General features: G+C 40.5%; 1 protein-coding gene across 3 annotated transcripts in view; it reads right to left on the reverse strand.

The window, feature by feature from the left end:
* UGT8 (UDP glycosyltransferase 8) overlaps window positions 1-19,775 on the reverse strand; it is an 89,650-nt gene that overhangs the window by 54,409 nt on the left and 15,466 nt on the right. For 2 of the 3 annotated variants that reach the window (XM_082727897.1, XM_082727898.1), the window contains exon 2: window positions 1,508-2,331. In XM_082727897.1, the coding sequence (XP_082584023.1) occupies window positions 1,508-2,329 (822 nt within the window). In that variant the 5' untranslated portion in view covers window positions 2,330-2,331. Of the gene's footprint in view, window positions 1-1,507; window positions 2,332-7,083; window positions 7,152-19,775 lie in introns of those variants that run through there. The other variant, XM_082727899.1, reaches the window with a different exon arrangement.

Raw genomic sequence — 19,775 nt, forward strand, 5'->3', positions numbered from 1 at the left:
GAAAAAATGGAAGACCTGGAGGGAATGGGGCTGATCTGTGTAACATTATGAATGACTCAGAGTAAGTTCAGCTAGAGTTGAAGTTCCTTCTCAATCTGATTTTCGCTCACTTTAGGAAGGGGAGTTACTACATCACATGGGGACTCTGGCAGAGAACAGTTAAGGATTTGAAATAGGCTTGGATAAATTCATGAATGGCTAAGAGACGCTGAGATGAGTTCCTATTCTTTACAGTTGATGTCAGAGAGCGGAGCCCTTCCAGACTCCGCTAACTGCAGCAGTTTGAAATGCTGGGGGATAGGGGGCGGGGGAAAAAGCCTCACATCCGGCAAGCTCTATTTTTCTCATGTGATGTAAAGGTATTTTTTATAATAAAAAATAAAGGTGTTTTTTATTAAATTTACTTCAAAAGGATGAGAAAAATCTACAGGCTGTATATTTCAATCACATTAATTCTCCATTCTGCCCTGTGACTATCCTTATTTGAGGCCTCTATGAAAAAATCTGGATTTGCTCTTCAACAAGGCCCTGACAAATCTTTTGGTATGTAGTGACCAGAGATTTTGCAGAGGTGTTGTGTGTCTTTTCAGATTTTCAAGAGTAGAAATAGTTTCGATAATGAGCAAAATCACAGTACAATTTGTTGCTTCCAGGTAAATGCCATCAGATGTTGAGATTAAACCCAGAGAGCCAGCCTGAGGTCAGAAAATCCTAGAACAACAGATACGCAAGTTTGGCTCCTGTGAGTCTGAGTTACTTAACACAAAACAAACTAGGATGGAGAAGAGAATACAAGAGACTCGCTGACAGCTCAACCAGAAGAAGAATTTAGGTTTGACTTAGATAGGAGACAGCGTTTTGTTAAAGGGCAGTCAATTCCATCTTTGAAATGAAATCACAATGGGGCAGGATTTCTTTAAAACAGTTACAGCTGTTTGCTAAAAATTAGTTGGCTCCCGAGTCTGACAGAAGGGACTGCCTCATTTTCATTGTTGGACATAAGCTTTCTAGTGGTTATGGCTTCTGAAAGAAGAACCTTTCTTCACATGGCTTCTGTTTGACTTCACCAAACCTGATCTAGACGTTGAGACCAGAGACTGTGCTATCTGGGGGAGAATAAAGAGAGTGAACTCCATGTTTAATTAAAAGCAAAACCACTTATGCTCATTAAAGCTAACTATCTAACTCATTCTCCTCACATACTACAGTTAGTACTTAATCAAAAGCCTATTTCCCAGCCCGTCTACTGACCATATGGCAGAAAGGCTTCTCAGCATCATAGAAACGCTCCACCAAAGCAGAAACGTGCTGCACAGGCATGGTGCATCCACAAGGGAGCCACCTCCACAAGGGAGCCACCTCAGGAGGCTCTAGCCACCACTCTGGCTGCTTTTGGGAGCAGCACTTATTAGCCAACAATAACCAATCCCATCTCTCCAAAAATCAAAAGCTAACAAATTGACCTTCCAGTTTAGAAAAGATTACCAAGGAGTTCAGCAAACCTTACTTCTGGTAGTGGGCTGGCCGGTTTGGTGAGGATTCCTCCTACGTACACAACATTAGGCAGAGTGGGTCTTGGAAACTCCAGCGCCACATCTGTACACAGCATCCACAGACTGGACCCATGGACCAAGTCGTACATGGACTTCTCCGGCAGCAGGTTGTACTTCTGCATTATCCTTTCGTATTTGGGAAGAACCAGAAAGCTGACCCCTAATCTGGAAATGAGGTAAACGCCGGTATTTTTCATCCTTTGCAGCAAGTTCATGTGGTCTGTGAGGAGTGAGTTAAACTCTGGGACGTAAGCTAATGGGGCGGGAGCACCCACTTCCGCTGGGTACCAAAGGCCAGTTGAAAATACAGCATATTTAACCCCTAAAAGATGAGCTATCACAAACCCACACATGTCATTGGGGTCCACCAGCAGCAGGTCAAACTTCTCCTTCTTCAGACCCTGAATCAAGGCATGGTTGCCAACCATCATATCACAGTTCTTGGTATAGTGATCCAGTATGTCAAACAGTTCGATTGCTGTCAATCTCCCAGAGAAGATATTCCGCATTTTGGACTGCAGGAAAGCATCTGAGGTGGTACTGTTAAAAATCCCTGGGTATCGCTGGAGGCTGTAATGATTAGATGGCGCGATGTCTCTGCCTTCGGAGAGAAGAAACACTGTGCGGTGTCCTCTCTCGTGCAAGGCTGAGGCTAGTGTCTTGAAAATGTACATATGGCTTTCAAACATAATTGGCGGCACGATGATGATTTTGGCAGCCTTCGCTATCCCCACAGCACTCCACAGGAGCATGAAATACGGAGTGTAAGACTTCATCGCTGAAACAAAAACCGGAAAACGACTTAAAACAAGGTGCAATCCTTACCATTCAAAACAATCACAGAGGCTTTTTTTTTTTTAAGTAGCTCATGATTCCATACTTCTGTGTAAAAGCATCCTCATTTTGTTCTAATTACCTGTTTTTGAAAGGTAATTTTTTAAAGTAGAGAACTGACAGCAAAGCTGGCAGAAACCAAAATATGTTTAAAGCGTATCCATTCCTGAGCACACCACTGCAGCAACAACAGAGAACTAGATGGTTTTTTTGAGAACTACAATTTTGAAAATCTGAAAAAAAAAATTTCTGCTAAGATTGAATGTCCAAAGATCTTTTTTCTTTGAATAACCCCTCTATCTATGAAACATCTGTTTATCTTTTAATTGAATGTCAACGTTAATTCCAGAAGAGACAAGATTTTTGATATCTGGGTGCATTAGCATGTATATCTCTTTTTAAATCATCTTATCACAGAAGTTACATCCCCAATTACCACCAAAGCATACCAAAGGAAAATTATGTTTGAAAAATTAGTCCTTTCAAGTAACAGTTCTATAGAAAAGACATTTTTCTACAGGAAAAATTATCTTTAATGTGAATTTCCCCTTTACCTAAATGTGCTTATGTACCCTGGCAGTTTCTATTTACATAACCTCTATTAATGTGCCAATTCATTTCAGGGCATTAAATGAGAAACTTTCAATAGAAAAATTCAAGACACTTAGCCGGATCTCTGTAAATGCTTATGGAAGAAGTGATGATGAACGAATGTATCCCAGAACCACACTTCCTTTGTGTTCTATCTCGAACTCAGGTGCAGAGGGCAAGACAGATGATGGCACCTATCACTTTTCCTACCCTTTCATGATAGCAGACTAGGTACAATAGTTAGTTATCCCATCATTTTTTAGAAATACATGTCCTACCTATGGGGCCTCTACAGTGTGCCACCTCCCTCTACCTAACCCAGGATAGTTTTTACTTACACTCTAAATCAGCCTCCAAGAACAGCAAAGATCTAAACAACAGTTACCCATGCAAACTGGATCTTTTTACTCAAAAGAACAGTTAAAATAGATTTATATGCACATCACCAAACCAGTATCTATTGTTACGCATTATCACGTATTAACCACCCTCCTAGTACAAATTCCCACCATCTAAATGCAGCTTTAGCAACTATACCTTCCGAACATTCAAACACTGCAAGCAACCTTAAAAAAACAAAAAAGGACATCAATAGCAGGCAAATGATAGATTCTTCCAATATCAAGATAAAACTACGAAATGTGTTCTATTTCCAGGTGCCTTTTACCTCTCTCACTCCAAGGAAATTTTCAAACTATTTCTAGATGAGCTGACACTATACCAATAAGAACAAACAGAAGTAAAGCACATTGTAAGCATGTAACAGCCTATGTTAAATGTTGCTTGAATTAAATGAGGGCTTTAAAAAATAAATTTGGAGAAAACACTATTCCTGTAACAATCAAGTAAGTTTATTCAATAATTACAAGATCAATAAAGAAAAAATAGCCATTCTTGGAGGAAATTTTCCAGGCCTTTATTCTATTGTACTGTGTGTCTATTGTGTCTCTGGTGCAGCCTTCCAATTCCAAGGAATTAAAAATCAGGAATTCTCAGTAAACTTGTTCTTAGTTCTAGGAATGAGATTTATGCAAACACGGTTATTGCAGAAGCTAGAGTCTGGGGCTGTGATTAATACTACCTGTCACTGTTTGCATGTCCACGAAGACAGACTGGTTCATGGACCAGTCCGTTGAACTGCTCCTCCCACTGGGTTTTGCATCTGGCTGAGCAATGAACACACAGTTCATTCAGCTACAGTTAAAACCATTACTTTATCTATCATAAATGACAAAGACACAAAACCAAAAATAACAGTAGGGAAACAAATCCTTTCACTGAGCTTTTTATTCTATTCTTCCTTTTTCATTTTAATATTTTAATTCAGTAATTACTACAAAGTAAAAAAATTTACAGGAATTTTTTTTTAACGTACAACTACTTGTGTTCAAGAACACCATTGTTCAATAGAGCTTTCTGCAAATATGAAAATGTTCTAGATCCCCACCATCCAGCATTGAGCAGCTGAAGTGTAGTTAGTGTGATCGAGGAACTGAATTTTACATTTTAACATATGGCTAAATTAATTTAGTACTAGTGGCTATACAATACTAATGTAAGGTTAGAAAAAGTGCATATATTCTGTATATATGGATTCTAAAAGTAACTATACAAACATACCAATATCTGTGTGACAAAATATCTTCTAAAAGAACGTCTACTAGAGCTTCATGAAAAAATAGTGATTATCAATAAAGAAGCATCATTTGTACAAGTGTGTTACTCTGTTGTTCAATTCAAAATTAATTATGAAGGACTACAACAGCACTTTAATCTCACAAACACCACTGTGGTGGAAAACAGAATGACTAACACAACTACCAACAAATGGTGAGGTTCTTGCTAGTCCAGACTTATCAGAGTGTGTCTACTGACAAGCTGGAGTTCATGAATATTAAAAATTTCTGCTCTGAGAAAGATAATGTTAAGAGAATGAGAAGACAAGCTGCAGACTGGGAGAAAATATTTAGAAAAGACACACCTGCTAAAGGACTGTCATCTAAAATATACAAAGAACTCTTAAAATTAAACAATAAGAAAGTAACCAAGCTGATTTTAAAAATGGCCAAAGACTTTAATAGACAACTCATAAAGAAAATATACAGATGGCAAAAGAGCAAGTGAGAAGATGCTTCACGTCATGTGTCATAAGGGAAATGCAAATTAAAACCTCTATTGAGAGACCACTATACACCTGTCAGAATGGCCAAAATCCAGAACACTGACAATGTCAAACACTAGAGAGAATATGGAGCAACAGGAACTCTCATTCATTGCTGTTGAGAATGTGAAATGGTACAGCCACTCTGGAAGACAGCTTGGCGGTTTCTTACAAAACTAAATATACTCTTAACATATGAGCCAGCAATTGTGCTCCTTGGTATTTACCACAAAGAGCTGAAACTTCTGTGCACACAAAAACCTGAACACACAACACAGGTGAATGTGCACAGCAGCTTTATCATAACTGCCAAAACTGAGAAGCAACCAACATGTTCTCTAGGAGGTAAATTTTCTAAATTTTCTAAATTTTCTAAATTTTCTAAATTTTCATTTTCTAAAAAGAAAATGAACTATCAAATCCACTAAAAGACAGGGAAGAAAATTAAATGCATATTACTTATAAGATGCATATAGTAGTATAAATTAGAAGGGATTTTAATTTAACATTTTCTACAATGGGCATGCATTACTCTTCTCTTAATAAAAAGAATAAGTACTGTTTTTAATAATACGTGATGAAAGTACCTCATTTACAGTAACAAAAAAGTACATAAAATACCTTTAAAATGGGTATTTTTAAATACCTTTAAAATAGTAAACAGGATGTTTGTTTACTATACTAAGCATGGCAAGGCTTTCCCTAAAGACATATACATAGAAATAATACTAAGTGTAGAGAAATACTCTATTATTTTAGTGAAAGATGTTATTTGAAAAAAGTCAATCCTTTCCGTATTTTAAATAGACTGAAAAAATTTCCCCATAACATCCTACTAGATAATTGGTTTTGTTTTATTTGGAATTTGACTAAATTCTATCCAAGTTCACTTATTAGAATATGCAAGAAGAGGGAATACACTTAGAAAAGAAACAGCAAAGCATTGGGACAGCAAGGTATATATTAAAGCATATTTTTAAAAAATAATTAAAACCCTATGGATTTAGCCTAAGAACCCTACTTCAGATAAATGGTTAAGAGTAGGTAGCCTACAGGGACGCCTGGGTGGCTCAGTTGGTTGGACGACTGCCTTCGGCTTGGGTCATGATCCTGGAGTCCTGGGATCGAGTCCCGCATCGGACTCCCAGCTCCATGGGGAGTCTGCTTCTCTCTCTGACCTTCTCCTCATTCATGCTCTCTCTCACTGTCTCTCTCTCAAGTAAATAAATAAAATCTTAAAAAAAAAAAAAAAAAAAAAAAAGAGTAGGTAGCCTACAGGGACACCTGGGTGGCTCAGTTGGTTGGACAACTGCCTTCAGCTCAGGTCACGATCCTGGAGTCCTGGGATCGAGTCCCGCATCAGGCTCCCAGATCCATGGGGAGTCTGCTTCTCCCTCTGACCTTCTCCTCGCTCATGTCTCTCTCACTGTCTCTCTCAAATAAATAAATAAAAATCTTAAAAAAAAAAAAAAAGAGTAGGTAGCCTACAACAATTCCTTGAATAAATAGGAACATAACATGAGATGAAGGGAGCACAAGTACGTAAGGGAGGAGTAACTTCTTTGAAATGGAGTGTTAAAATCTAGCTTTATATCTGAGAAACAAAAACCTTTGAATTTTTTACCTTAAACTTTCCCCAAAGCAAATCAGAATAGTGTTAATTTTTTTTAAAATAGAGCCAAAAAAAGTGTTGAACTTTAAATGATCTCTGGAAAGAGAAAACAAAACAAAACAAAACAACAACCTGAGCATAAAGCAAAGAAAGAATACCTTATTACAGATACTATTAGACTACATAATTGTAAAATATTTTTGGAATGTTTAAAACATCTCGGGCAGAGGTTTCCAGTCCAAGATGACTGACTGAGCCCAAATGTTTCTACTCCTTTCTTCCTAAAGCTTCTTCAGAAATGACAGGAACGCAGAATAAAAGGAACACCTTACCTCTCTGAGAACTGGTATTGAGGAAACAAGGTGTGGGCTGGACTAGAGTCAGTGCAATGGATTTTTGACAAATCTCTAGAAAACAAATGCGAAGAATAGCTTATTGAGGAATAAAAGTGAGTGGAGGAAGTCATGACCCAAAACACAGAGAGGCTCCTGGAGCCGAGGTGAAAAGTGCCTCCAGAGTGGCCGAGAACTGAAGTGGACCAGCCCGGGAAGCAGGAGTAGTGCGAGGAGCAAGAAATCAAAGGGAAGGAGGCGCCAGAGCAGAGTCGAGTCCCCATCCGTTAGATCTTCCCTTCACTCCCAGTTGCTTTCGCTCCCCAAAGTAAAAACGCACATCAGGTCTCTAGAGAAAGAGGTGAGGTGCCCGTAGAGCGATCGATCGGACCTGAGAACTCGCGGAGTGAAAGCCTCCTAATGCTGGCTTGCGGGAGGTGATGCCTCCTAGCGAAAGCGGGGCTTCGTCCGCACAGTTAGAACCCAACCTCCAAGGTACAGGCAAGGAGCTCAAGTTCGCTGAATGAGCAAAACAAACTAGATTTTTCTTTTAGAAAATTAGCAAGGACGTTATTTTTAATGGTAACAGTTTTAGGCAGGCGGTGAAAATGTCCATCGGTACAAATGTTAACTACTCTAAATCAGAAATACCAACACACATACAAAGATGTTCCTATATTTGCTTCAAACAGCAAACAGCTGGACACCACTAGGAATCCAGCAATTGAGGATTAATGGCATCATGGTATATTTTACAATGGAGCATTACAGAACTATCAAAACTATGTTTTAAACATTTTTAACATGAAAAAAATCTCATAACATAAACAAAATTATATATATATGTCTATATATGTATCACCTATATACGTAAAAGGATTGTATTGACTCACTAAGTAAGAAACTGTTATCAGTAATACATTTGGATTTTCAAGTTGTTTTCTCTTCCTACTTTTGTATTTCCAGGTTTTCTACCAAAAATATTGAATATTTATTAACACTACTCATTCCATTCCCATGCTGGAGCTTTACTCCCACTCTCTTCTTGGAGTCAAATGTCTTAAAATATCAATGCTATTTGCTGGGATCCACTTACTCCCCAAATGGTTACAGCCAGGCACTGTTTCCACTACTACTGTGCCCAAACACTCATTATTAAGAGCACTAAATACCTCATAATAGTCACACAAATGCCCTTTTCCCCAACACTTATTTCCATGGACTTCTAACACTATACACGAATGCTCCCTTTTCTCCTCCAAACTCTCTCTTAGTTGAGATGCTACTGCTACTTGACTGTATTCCACCGCCCAAAGAATGAAAAAAATTCAGAATTCAAAGACTGTAAACAAATTTCACTTTGGGGGTGCCTGGGTGGTACAGTCTTGAAGCATCTGCCCTTGGCTCAGGTGATGATCTGGGGTCCTGGGATCGTGTCCCACCTCAGGTTCCCTGCTCAGCAGGGAGTATGCTTCTCCTTCTACCCTTCCCTCCACCCTCTCTCTCTCTGATAAATGAACAAAATATATTTTTAAAAAATTTCATTTTGCATATCAGCCCACCCTTTCTTCTTTATATTAAAAACTGTCGGGGCGCCTGGGTGGCTCAGTGGGTTAAAGCCTCTGCCATCGGCTCAGGTCATGACCCCAGGGTTTTGGAATGGAGCCCCCATCAGGCTCTCTGCTCAGCAGGGAGCCTGCTTCCTCCTCTCTCTCTCTCTCTCTCTGCCTGCCTCTCTGCCTACTTGTGATCTCTGTCTGTCAAATAAATAAATAAAATCTTAAAAAAAAAAAAAAACTAATTCTTTGCTTGCATGCAAGATAAGAAACAGTGCCAATTTTAATAAGAGTGCGCACCTCTCACCACAAGGAAGCCAGTCAACATTTGAGTGCAAATTAGTTCAGCAAGGATCTCAGAGCAGCATTTTACTTGACTGCTGCCTATCCAAAACAATCATTTGCAAAAGTGATCCCTCTAAGGCCAAACTCTTACAATACCAGAAAAAAACATATTAGCTATAATATTGTTCCTGATCCTAAACTTCAATGGTTCACTCCAGCTGAAATTCAACAACAGAACACCCCACTATACTACTGAGATTTTTTTTTTAAGATTTATTTATTTATTTTAGAGAGAGAGAGAGAGAGCTAGGGGGGAGAGGCAGAGGGAGCAGGAGAAAGACTTAAGTAGACTCTGTGCTTAATATGAAGCCACAGGCAGGAGATGGGAAGCTTATCAGACTTAGCCACTCAGGGGCCCCTATCCTACAATTTTTCAAAGACAAAAAAATAAATTTTATGAACCCCTTCTTTTCCTATTTTCTCAAACAGGAGTCTAAAATACCAGAGTCTAACCCCTACCTTACTAGATCTCTAGCAATCTCACTTTTAAAAATGCTATTTCCATCTACTTATTAAAAGAGAAAGTAGAGAATCACCACATGAAAGAATCATTTCTCTGGTTCTTGCTGTTTGAGGTTAGATCATGAATAATGCTGAGCTGTGACACATAGGTGAGGATGAACTATATAAGCAAAAAATGGCAGGCGCCTAAACTACAGGAAACAATGTAAGTTTTGACAGTCTACCAGCCCAGCAGCTGAGCAATTCCGGAGCAAAGTGGGGGCAGGGGTGCGGAGGGAGACCAACCAAGAAACAGACTCAGCTGTTCTCTATAGAGCTAACTGATGGCTACCTAAGGGGAGGTGGGTGAGTGAGGAGAGGTGACCTAGGGGATGGGGATTAAGGAGGGCATTTGTCAATGAGCACAGGGTAATGTATGGAAGTGCTGAATCACTGTATTGTGTACCTGAAACTAGTCTTACACTGTATGTTAACTAACTGGTATTGAGTAAAAACTTAAAAAAAAAAAAAGGCTATCATTTTAAACAATAATTGATCAAAGTGTTTTTGTGTTAAAGGAAAAATAAAATAAAGGCTAATGGGAAATTTAAAATCATGTCTGTACGTGGTGAATTGAGCTATTTAGAAAAATGAAGTGAATAATTTAGTTCTCAAAGCAGATTATGTAGTCTGGTAAACTGAACAGCTAGAATGCTCAGTACTTTTAAGTTTCCCTGGCATTGAGTATCAACATGAAAAAATATATCAATCATAACGACAACCAGAGGTCAGCCTTGGTACTACATGAAATACTGTTTATTATAATTTCATCTCTCTTCAAAGCACCTTTTATAAGTAAGCCTAAGAAAATACCATCCAGTAAAATAAAAAATAAACAAAAAATCAAATTAATCAAAGTAAAGACTAATTAGTTATCATTACTAGTGCTTTTAAATAAGTGCCAACAGCATTTTTCACAGAACTAGAACAAATAATCCCCAAATTTGTATGGAACCACAAAAGACCCAAAGAGTCAAAGCAATCTTGAGAAAGAAGAACAGAGCTGAAGGTATCACAATCCAGATTTCAAGATATACTACAAAGCCATAGTAATCAAAACACTATGATACCGGCACAAAAACAGACACATAAATCAACAGAACAGGACAGAGAGTCCGGAAATAAAGCTAGCTACACCTACATGGTCCATTAACCTACGACAAAGGAGGCAAGAACACACAATGGGAAAAAGACAGTCTTTAAATAAGTGGTACTGGGAAAACTTAACAGACACATGCAAAAGAATGAAACTGGACCTTTTGACAGGGAAAAACTAGACCTTTTGACAGGGAGAAACTGTACTCTAAGCTGGCCAGCCAAACCAGCAAGGGATTCCAGTGGCTGTCTCAAAGCCCTCCCGGGTTCTTCTTTCCTACCTCATTTCCCACGCGTGCCAATTGTACCAAGTATGCGGAAGTAGAAGGGTATAAATTACCCTCCCTGATTGTGCTCGGGGTTGGGTGGTGGTGGTGGTGCTCAGACCTTTAGAGAACAACCTCCTCTGAGCCCACCAGTGTTATATAAACCTCCGATCCTGGAAAATCTCCCAGTGCCACTTGGTTCTTCCGTCAGGATCCAGTCCAGGTTCTGTAACATTTGGTTCCCTGACAGGGAAACCCAACCGTGCTGACCCACTGTTGCCACCGATTTGGGGCAATGGTGGGGCAGTTATGGAATGAGGGATCCTAAGGGAGAAGGCGCGCCCTGCCTAATTTTAGGCAGTCTCCCACCTGGTCGCCTCAGGCCAGCCCACCCTGCTGTCCCAGACTCAAAGGAGAACGTGGTCCCAATGTCAGATTCCGGTAAGGCCTGGGGTCCCAGGACCCAGTCAGGTCCACCCATGAGGGTGGAAGAGGAAATTGATCACTTCCCAGAGACCTCTTAGAGGTCTCAAATGGGGAGAGGGCCACCAGGGGAGAGGAGGAGGTCACTCAGGTCAGGAACCCCCAGAAGAGGGGACAGGAAGGAATTTCCTAAAGGAATTCTACAGGTCAGGGCCTCCTGGAGTTGGGGGGGGGGGGGAGAACTATAATAACTTCAGTGTGAATGCGTGAGGGAATGTGCTGTTTGACCTGGCTTGTCAGGCAGACTGATTCTGTTCTCCATGGGTGAACACCCTTAGGGTCCCAGAAGCCTGCAGAGTCCGAGCGGGCCCTAACCTGCTTCCATGGTGACCTCATAGGGTCTTTGGGGTGCCAGTCTGGGATTTATACAAATTCACTAAGGCTAAGAGGCACTCAGTTCTCCTCCAGAGGGTGGATAGGTGGGCATCTGACTGGGCTCTCCTTTGGAGGGACAACCACCTTTGTCTTTACACCAACGGCACACCAACAGCACAGGGAGGGAACACATAGGGTGGCCAAGAGAGCCCCCCTGCTCCTCATAGGAGGAAGCTCTTTAGCTTCCTACAGTCCTTAGACTGTATGCTCAAAATTTTAAGAAACCTACAGTCTTTAGATTGTATGCTCAAAATTTTAAGAAGGGATTCTCGGGAGACTATGGGATCAAAACATCTGGAAAATTAGGCACATTATGTGAAATGGAATGGGCCACCTTCGGGGTCGACTGGCCCTAAGACCTACCCACTGTCCAGGTCACTTACAAAATTATAGTTGGGACTCCCAGACACCCTGATTCAATTCCCATATATTGATTCCTCCCTTCAGGTAGCCCAAACTCTGCCCCCATGGGTCTGATTCTGTGCTAATAGGAAGGACCAAAGTAGGACATTTGTAACCGAAGTAAAAGAACCCAAAGGCTAAGGAAGCAAAGCCTATCAGGGAGGCCTTGCCTGGGGAGCATCAGGGGCAGCAACGCAGATGAGCTCTAGACAAGGATGAACCTATCAGAAAGTGTGTGGACCACAGTCCTCTGACCCAGGGCCTAAAGCTGAGCTGCAGGAGACAGTGCTCCTGCTTCTTTTAAGTGGCATGTGTGGGGAGATACTCGATTTAGCAGCTCTGACAGCCCATAGGAAACTTGATCCAGACAGAAACAGGATGGAAAATAACAAGAGCTCTCATATCTACCTTTAAGAGAAAGTGGGGGAGGTGCCTGGGTGGCTCAGTCGGTTAAGCATCTGCCTTCCGCTCAGGTCACGATCCCTGGTGTCCTTCAGGGCAAGGACTTTAAGGAATATTCCCAAGCAGCTACTGAAACTCCCTTTGTTTCCGGGAAATTCCCTGTCTTACCTGGCCTGACATGGACTACCTATCCCTGCTTGTCGGCTGGAAAACATGGCATCTGCTTGTCTGGAGCTGATGATGATCTCCTAAACTGGAACCTTTTCTCTGCCTTCTGGAAGCACTCTCTCTTCTGTCTCCCCATCCCCCTATTCCTGTTTCTGCAGCATTTGGGGTGTGGCCTGCATTACTGGTTTCTGGACCATCCTCAGTGCCTCAGGCACCATGGTCCCTCTCTTCACTGTCAAGGAGCAAGAAAAGCACCCCCAAGGCCTAACCACCATCCACTCCAGATTTCTCCATGTGTCTCAGGTAAAAATTGACCATGGGGAAGATCCAAGTGGAACATAATTCAGCATTTAAACTAAGTTTGTTGTTTAGTTAAGAAAGATGTGTCTTTTAAGTTATCGGTGGTAAACAGGAAACTTTTATTCTATCAAGGTTTACCAAAGGTCAAATAACCTCATGTTATCTCTGTTGAGTTGTTTGTAAAAAGATGACTAAAATGGTTAATTATCTCATCAAAGTTTTCATGGGTAATTGTTAAAGTAGCTTTCAAAGTCTTTGGTAACCTGAAACTTTATCAAGTTTTGGTTGGATGACAGATGGAATTAAATTTGTTGGACATCTAGGTCCTTTCCAAATGGGATCAAGTGCTAAAGCACTGATTACAGGACACAGGTCTGTGCTTTTGACTTACCGCAAAGAACTAAGAATATTTAAATCTGTTGGTAAACATGTTTTTGTGCTTAACTGATTTCACAAATTTGCCATTTAAGAATTCTGCTGTAACAGTTCACAATTGGCTACTCCTTAGTCATCACTGGAGATTAAGGCTTCTAAAGAGTGCAAAATTCTGCTAACTATAAGACTGATGGAAATAAGGGAATCAACTGTATGTGGAAAAGTAGGAGATATGTAGAAAGATAAAGAATGGCAACGCATTTTGCTGAAGGTAAAAGAAGGTAATTTTGTCTTAAATGAGACAGTTGTTTGGAAAGAAATGGCTTGGGACAAAACTTAAATGCAAAGGGAGTTGTAGAAGGTTTCTGATGGGAAATCTTTGGAAATAAATTTTAGGTGTGGTCAGGATGGACTAAGACTGAAATGAATTTTTAAAAGACACTGGTATAGAAAGTTGGTTTTCTCTCTGTTCAAAAAGACAGTATTCTCAATTGTTGGTCTCCTCTTAATAAGAAAATGCAAATAGTTGTTTTCTCTCTGCCTGCTTAAAAAAACCAGTTTCTATGTCTTGCCTTTATCAGGTCTTCAACATCCCCAATCCTATGTAGGCATGTGTTTTAAAACTTTTTAAGGTTTTAACAAACATCCCCAAGATTTAAATCAGGAACAAACTCTTGCTGACTAATTAATTAGGCTTGCTTGTTTGGTATGTAACAATCTGGTTCTGGCTATTGATGTGTTATGTATCACAGAATAACTGAGTTTCCTCGTCAATCGTATCATAGTGAACTCTCCTATCAGATCATTAACCATGTCTATCCTGAGTTTTTGTCATTTATAAGTGTCCTAATTCTCTTGTAAAGTGACTTAGTTCTTCAAAGAGATTCATATAAAGGACAGATACAGATATTCAGTATGTTAAAAAGCCTAAAACTGAAATGAGTAAGAACTTCCAGAACTAAGAAGCTGCATTCAGACTGAACAAGAATCAGTAACATGGGACTAAATGAACTAAAAACATGATTATAGTTTTGTGATCCTTGTTTGAAAAACATTGTTGGTCCCTTAATGTTCACTCTTCCTAATTAAGGAAACTAAGATTTCTATGACATACAGAAACATGATAAAATAATAATTTGTGGGACGCCTGGGTGGCTCAGTAGGTTAAAGCCTCTGCCTTCGACTCAGGTCATGATCCCAGAGTCCTGGGATCGAGCCCCGCATCAGGCTCTCTGCTCAGCAGGGAGCCTCCTTCCCTCTCTCTCTCTGCCCGCCTCTTCGCCTATTTGTGATCTCTGTCTGTCAAATAAATAAATAAAATCTTTAAAAAAATAATCATTTGTAAGCAAATTAAAGCACTCAACTTTTCTCTCTATCTGAACCCTCTGAAACCCAAAAGGCCTCATTAAGTATACCTTCTTCTATGGCAATCCTAGTCATTTGTATAAGTTCAGTAAGAATCGGCTCTCCTTGTAACAGAACACCATGGGAAACATTGGTTATTTTACCAAGGCTTTGTTTGACTGGGATATCATTATTTGAGGAAGACATGCATAGACTCAGATATGACCAGACAGCTTTAAGGAGCTAAGGTTGACTTTATGAAACTTAGAGCCATAAAGATCCTTGAAACTGTTGGCCTGATACCTTGCTTACAGAGGTCCCAGGAACCTCACCAGGTGAGAAAAGAATGTCACTTCTCAGCAAGGGCAGGAACCTCAGGATACTCTGGGTACCTCATGAAGAGGAATCTGCCCAAATCTTAGGGGTCTTGCAGTATGTCTGATGGCAAGTGCATGGCCTGGCTTCTGGCCTGGAGAGGCTACCAGAAGTTCAAACCAGAGATTCCTTATAAAGCTCCAGCAAAGTAGATTCTAAAAGATCTATATGATCACTCACTGTTCTTGCTGAGTTTATGTAAATAATTAGGCCAGGTTTGTTCGAACTGGACTTGTTTCTCAAGTAAGTTAGTCCTGATTTGGCTATCTCTGGAAATGAGGGTTATTTTAGAGAGAAAAAATACGTTTAAATAATCCACCTTTGTGGATGTAAATTCTAGATTTGATTGTCTGTAAGTGTTTTTTGTTTACCTAAGCTAGACAACTTAAACTTCAGAGATGCTGTGCAATAGCTTGTTTAGACAATCTTCTTGTTTTTATTCTGTGGGGCTAATAACAACAGGACCCCATGGCACACGATTAAACAACTGGAAAATGGGACTGATTCTCCAACAACTGTATAACTTATCACCTTGACCAGTCCTATGTGACTGGGATAACGAAATCATTCCCTAAAAGCCAAAGCATACCCCACTCCAGACGGCAGACTGTGTGGAGTGACTATGGACTTGTGGAGATAATGAATGACCCCACTTTCTTTATGACTGGATTGGGTTATGCACTTGGCATCTCCTGAGAAATGTTTTCTCCCACTTGCCAGTGATCCTTTGAAATTAGTATGTTAACTCTTTACCTCAAACAAAGAGGTCTTCTTAGTGGTATTTTTCAGTTATATTTATCCTAGAAGTAACCTCTACTGAGGTGCAATTGCAAACAAAGGCTTTAGCTAAGCATACAATAATGTTCTTGGTAAAAGGAGCCTGAAAGCTCACTAGGGGACAGTCCCTGACTATAATGACTTCACATCAGGTCCAGAGTGTCTTAGAAACCAAATGCCACCAATGGTTGATTGAGGCCAACTTATATAATACCAGGTACACTGGTAGATATGCCTGAAATAATACCTAAAACCTGTCAAACTTTAAATCCAACTATCCTTATGCCTGAATGTCATACTTTTGTAGAACATAACTGTTGGATGTCATTGATCCTGTTTATTCTAGTCAACTGGTTTTAAAGGATTGCCACAGATATAATTCACCTCAAAAGCTCTATGGCAGGCCACCCCCCGTAGTAAGTAGGCTTAAAGGAGACCTCGAACAGATTGGAAACTTAGAAGTGTTCCAAAATCTCCAAGCCCTGGGAAAAACTCTAAGGCACATCTCCTGAAAAGCATTAAAAAGGACCCCCTCAAACCATGGTGGACAGGGCCCCCCCACCCTGCTGTTCTAACCACCCCTACCGCTCTCAAGGTCTTGGGTGTCACCCAATGGATTCACTGCTTTAAAGTAAAGGCAGCTGTCACCAGTTGGATGAATCACACCAGTGGAAAGCCCAACCAGATCCTATGGACCGGTTCCAGCTCCCACCTTCAATGAGATCCCACCGACTCATGGACATCTGTTCACCATGGTCCCAGACTATTGTCGGCACAATATCCCTCACCTCAGTTGTTGGACTTAACATACTGCCCCTTCTGACTGGACTTTCTCCCAGAAACTTGTTATTGTTACTGCTTGTTGGACAGCCTTAGGAACATTAAGATGGATTGCTAAGTTCATAGAAAACACTGTTACCACGTGAGCTGCGCCCCAGATACTAGCCTTTCAGGGCCATCATAATAGATGATAATGATGCCCTCTAAACTAGGTATTTAAAGGGGCATCAAAGAGGGGAATGATAGGGAAAAACTGTACTCAAAGATGGCTGACCAAACCAGCAAGGGAATTCCAGTCCCTGTCTTGAAGCCTTCTCGGGTTCTCCTTTCCTACCCTGTTTTCCGCACGTGGCAGAAGTACCAAGTATGCAGAAGAAGAAGGGTATAAATCCCCCTCCCTGCTTGTGCTCGGGGCTCAGACCTTTGCAGAACAACCTCCTCTGAGCCCACCCATGTTAAATAAACCTTCCATCCTCCAAAGTCTCCCAGTGCCATTTGGTTCTTTCGTCAGGATCCAGTCCAGGTTCCGTAACACTTTCTTACACCAACCACAAAAATAAACTCAAAATGAACTGAAGACCCAAATGTGAGACCTGAAACCATAAAACTCCTAAAAGAAGATATGGACAGTAATCCCTTGGAAATCAGCCTTAGCAACATTTTTCTAGCTACGTCTCCTCAGGCAAGGGAAACAAAAGCAAAAAATGAACTACCAGAACTACACGAAAGTGAAAAGCTTTTGCACAGCAAAGAAAACCATCAACAAAATGAGAAGGCAACCCAGGGAATCTGAGAAAATATTTGCAAATGATATGTCCAATAAGGGTTAGTATCCAAAATATCCAAAGAACTTCTACAACTCAACACCAAAAAAAAAAAAAAAAAAATCTGATTAAAAAATAGGCAAAGGACCTGAATAGACATTTTTCCAAAGAAGACATAAAGATACAAAGATGAGGGGCGCCTTGGTGGCTCAGTGGGTTAAGCTGCTGCCTTCAGCTCAGGTCATGATCCCAGGGTCCTGGGATCGAGCCCCGCGTCGGGCTCTCTGCTCAGCAGGGAGCCTGCTTCCTCCCCTCTCTCTGCCTGCCTCCCTGCCTGCTTGTCATCTCTCTCTGTCAAATTAAAAAAAAAAAGATACAAAGATGACCAACAGACCCACAAAAAGATGCTCCACATCAGGACTCATCAAGGAAATGCAAATTAAAATCACAGCAGGATATTCCCTCACACCAGTAAGAATGTAGTAGCAAAAAGACAAAAAGATAAGAAGTGTTGGTGAGGATCTGGAGAAAAAGGGAACTTTATGCCCTGTTGATGGAAATGTAAATCAGTGGGAAACAGTACAGATTCCTCAAAAAATTAAAAATAGAAATATTATAGGATCCAATTATTTCATGACTGGGTATTTATCCAGAGAAAATGAAAACACAAATTTGAAAAGACATATGCACCCCTATGTTTACTGCCAGCATTATCTACAAAAGCCAAGTTATGGAAGCCACCAAAGTGTCCCTCGATAGACAACCAGATGAAGAAATGTTGTATATGCATGAGGTCCTACTCAGCCATAGAAAGGAATGAGATCTTGCCATCTGCAACAACATGGATGGACCTAGAGGTATTATGCTTAAGTGAAACAAGTCAGAGAAAGACATACACCATGGAATTTCACTTATTTAAGGAATTTAAAAAACAAAACAAATGAACAAACAAAAAACAGACTTTAAATAGAACTAGTGGTGGTCAAAGCGAGGGATGAAATAGATAAAAGGGTTTAAGAGGGACAAACTTCTAGGTATAAATAATTAAGTCACAGAGCTGAAATGTAGGACACAGGGAGTACAGTCAATAATACCGTAATAACATTGCGCACACTGAGGAATGTGTAGAATTATCCAATCACTATTATATACCTAAAACTAATACCACACTGAATGTTAATTTTACTTCATTTGCAAACACAAAACAAAACAAATCCAATTTCTGTATCCTCTAGCACAATTTAAGCTCCAAAAGGTTGGAGATTTTAGCCAAAGTAGGTAACTATTTCATTCCCTTTGCTAACCTTGTAGTAAGTGCTCAATAAATATTTACTAAATGAATTAACTATAATTGTGATTTTGAACCAGGATATGTAGCTGGACCACAGGCATTACCACAGACCCATTGTTTTCTTTAATCTTCAATGAATGAAATGCAATTTTATCAACTGCCTTACTTCTCAACAAAATTCTAAATCAAAAGCTTTTGCCTGAGGCACTCAGTTACAGAAAAAATTTCTAAGGTAATGGGTATTGCAGTTGGAGGAAGAAAGTAGCAGAGTATAGACTGCATTTCAGCCCTTCCTAAATTTAGGGATCTTTCTGCATCTTATTTTTAACTTCTTACACATTCGCTGTATAAATGACCGTTACATTAAGTAACAAAAGAATGGGAGAAGCAGCTGGAGTTTGTTGGATGCCATTATAGGCCCAGGAGAGACAGCAGCAGCATATATTTTTCTCCTCTTTTCTAGTAAGGGAATCCTCTGCTTTCCCTTGACTCACCGCCAGAAGACCAAAGCCACTTCCCTGCCTCGCTAAGAGCTAGTTTGAGCCCTCTAAGTAAGTTCTAGTGAATGGACATGGAACAGAAGCAGAAGTGATACCGGCCATCTCTAATTTATGCCTTCAGAGGTTTCACTTTTTACCTTCCACCTTTCTGGCAGCTGGAAAAAGAACATGGTAATGATTAACATCCTGGACCACACAGGCAGAAGTATAAAGTTGGAACAACAAAGATACTGGCGTGACAAGAGAGAAGCCGGTATGAGCCCTGCCTTGCTCAGACCCATGAGGACCCTTCTCCGTGGAGCAACTCTACTACTTTTTTCAAAGCCACTGCTATCTTGAGTCTCTGTGTCCAGCGATGGCGTGAGTCACCATCCTGCCTTGCCCAGACCCGAGGGGATTTCCAGGATGTGGACCTTCCAGGGTTCTTATCTGGGCAAACCGGAACAAGCTGGTCACCCTCGAGCTGGGGCCTTGCATCCTCACATAAAACTATCAATAAACAGCAGATCTTAAAAAGAGCTGTACTATGCACTGTGTGCCTTCCCTGCCCTACAGGCTTAATGAGCATGACCTCATGTTATAAAGACCCTACA

Source organism: Mustela nivalis, assembly GCF_964662115.1.
Source record: "Mustela nivalis genome assembly, chromosome: 4".
Taxonomy (NCBI): domain Eukaryota; kingdom Metazoa; phylum Chordata; class Mammalia; order Carnivora; family Mustelidae; genus Mustela; species Mustela nivalis.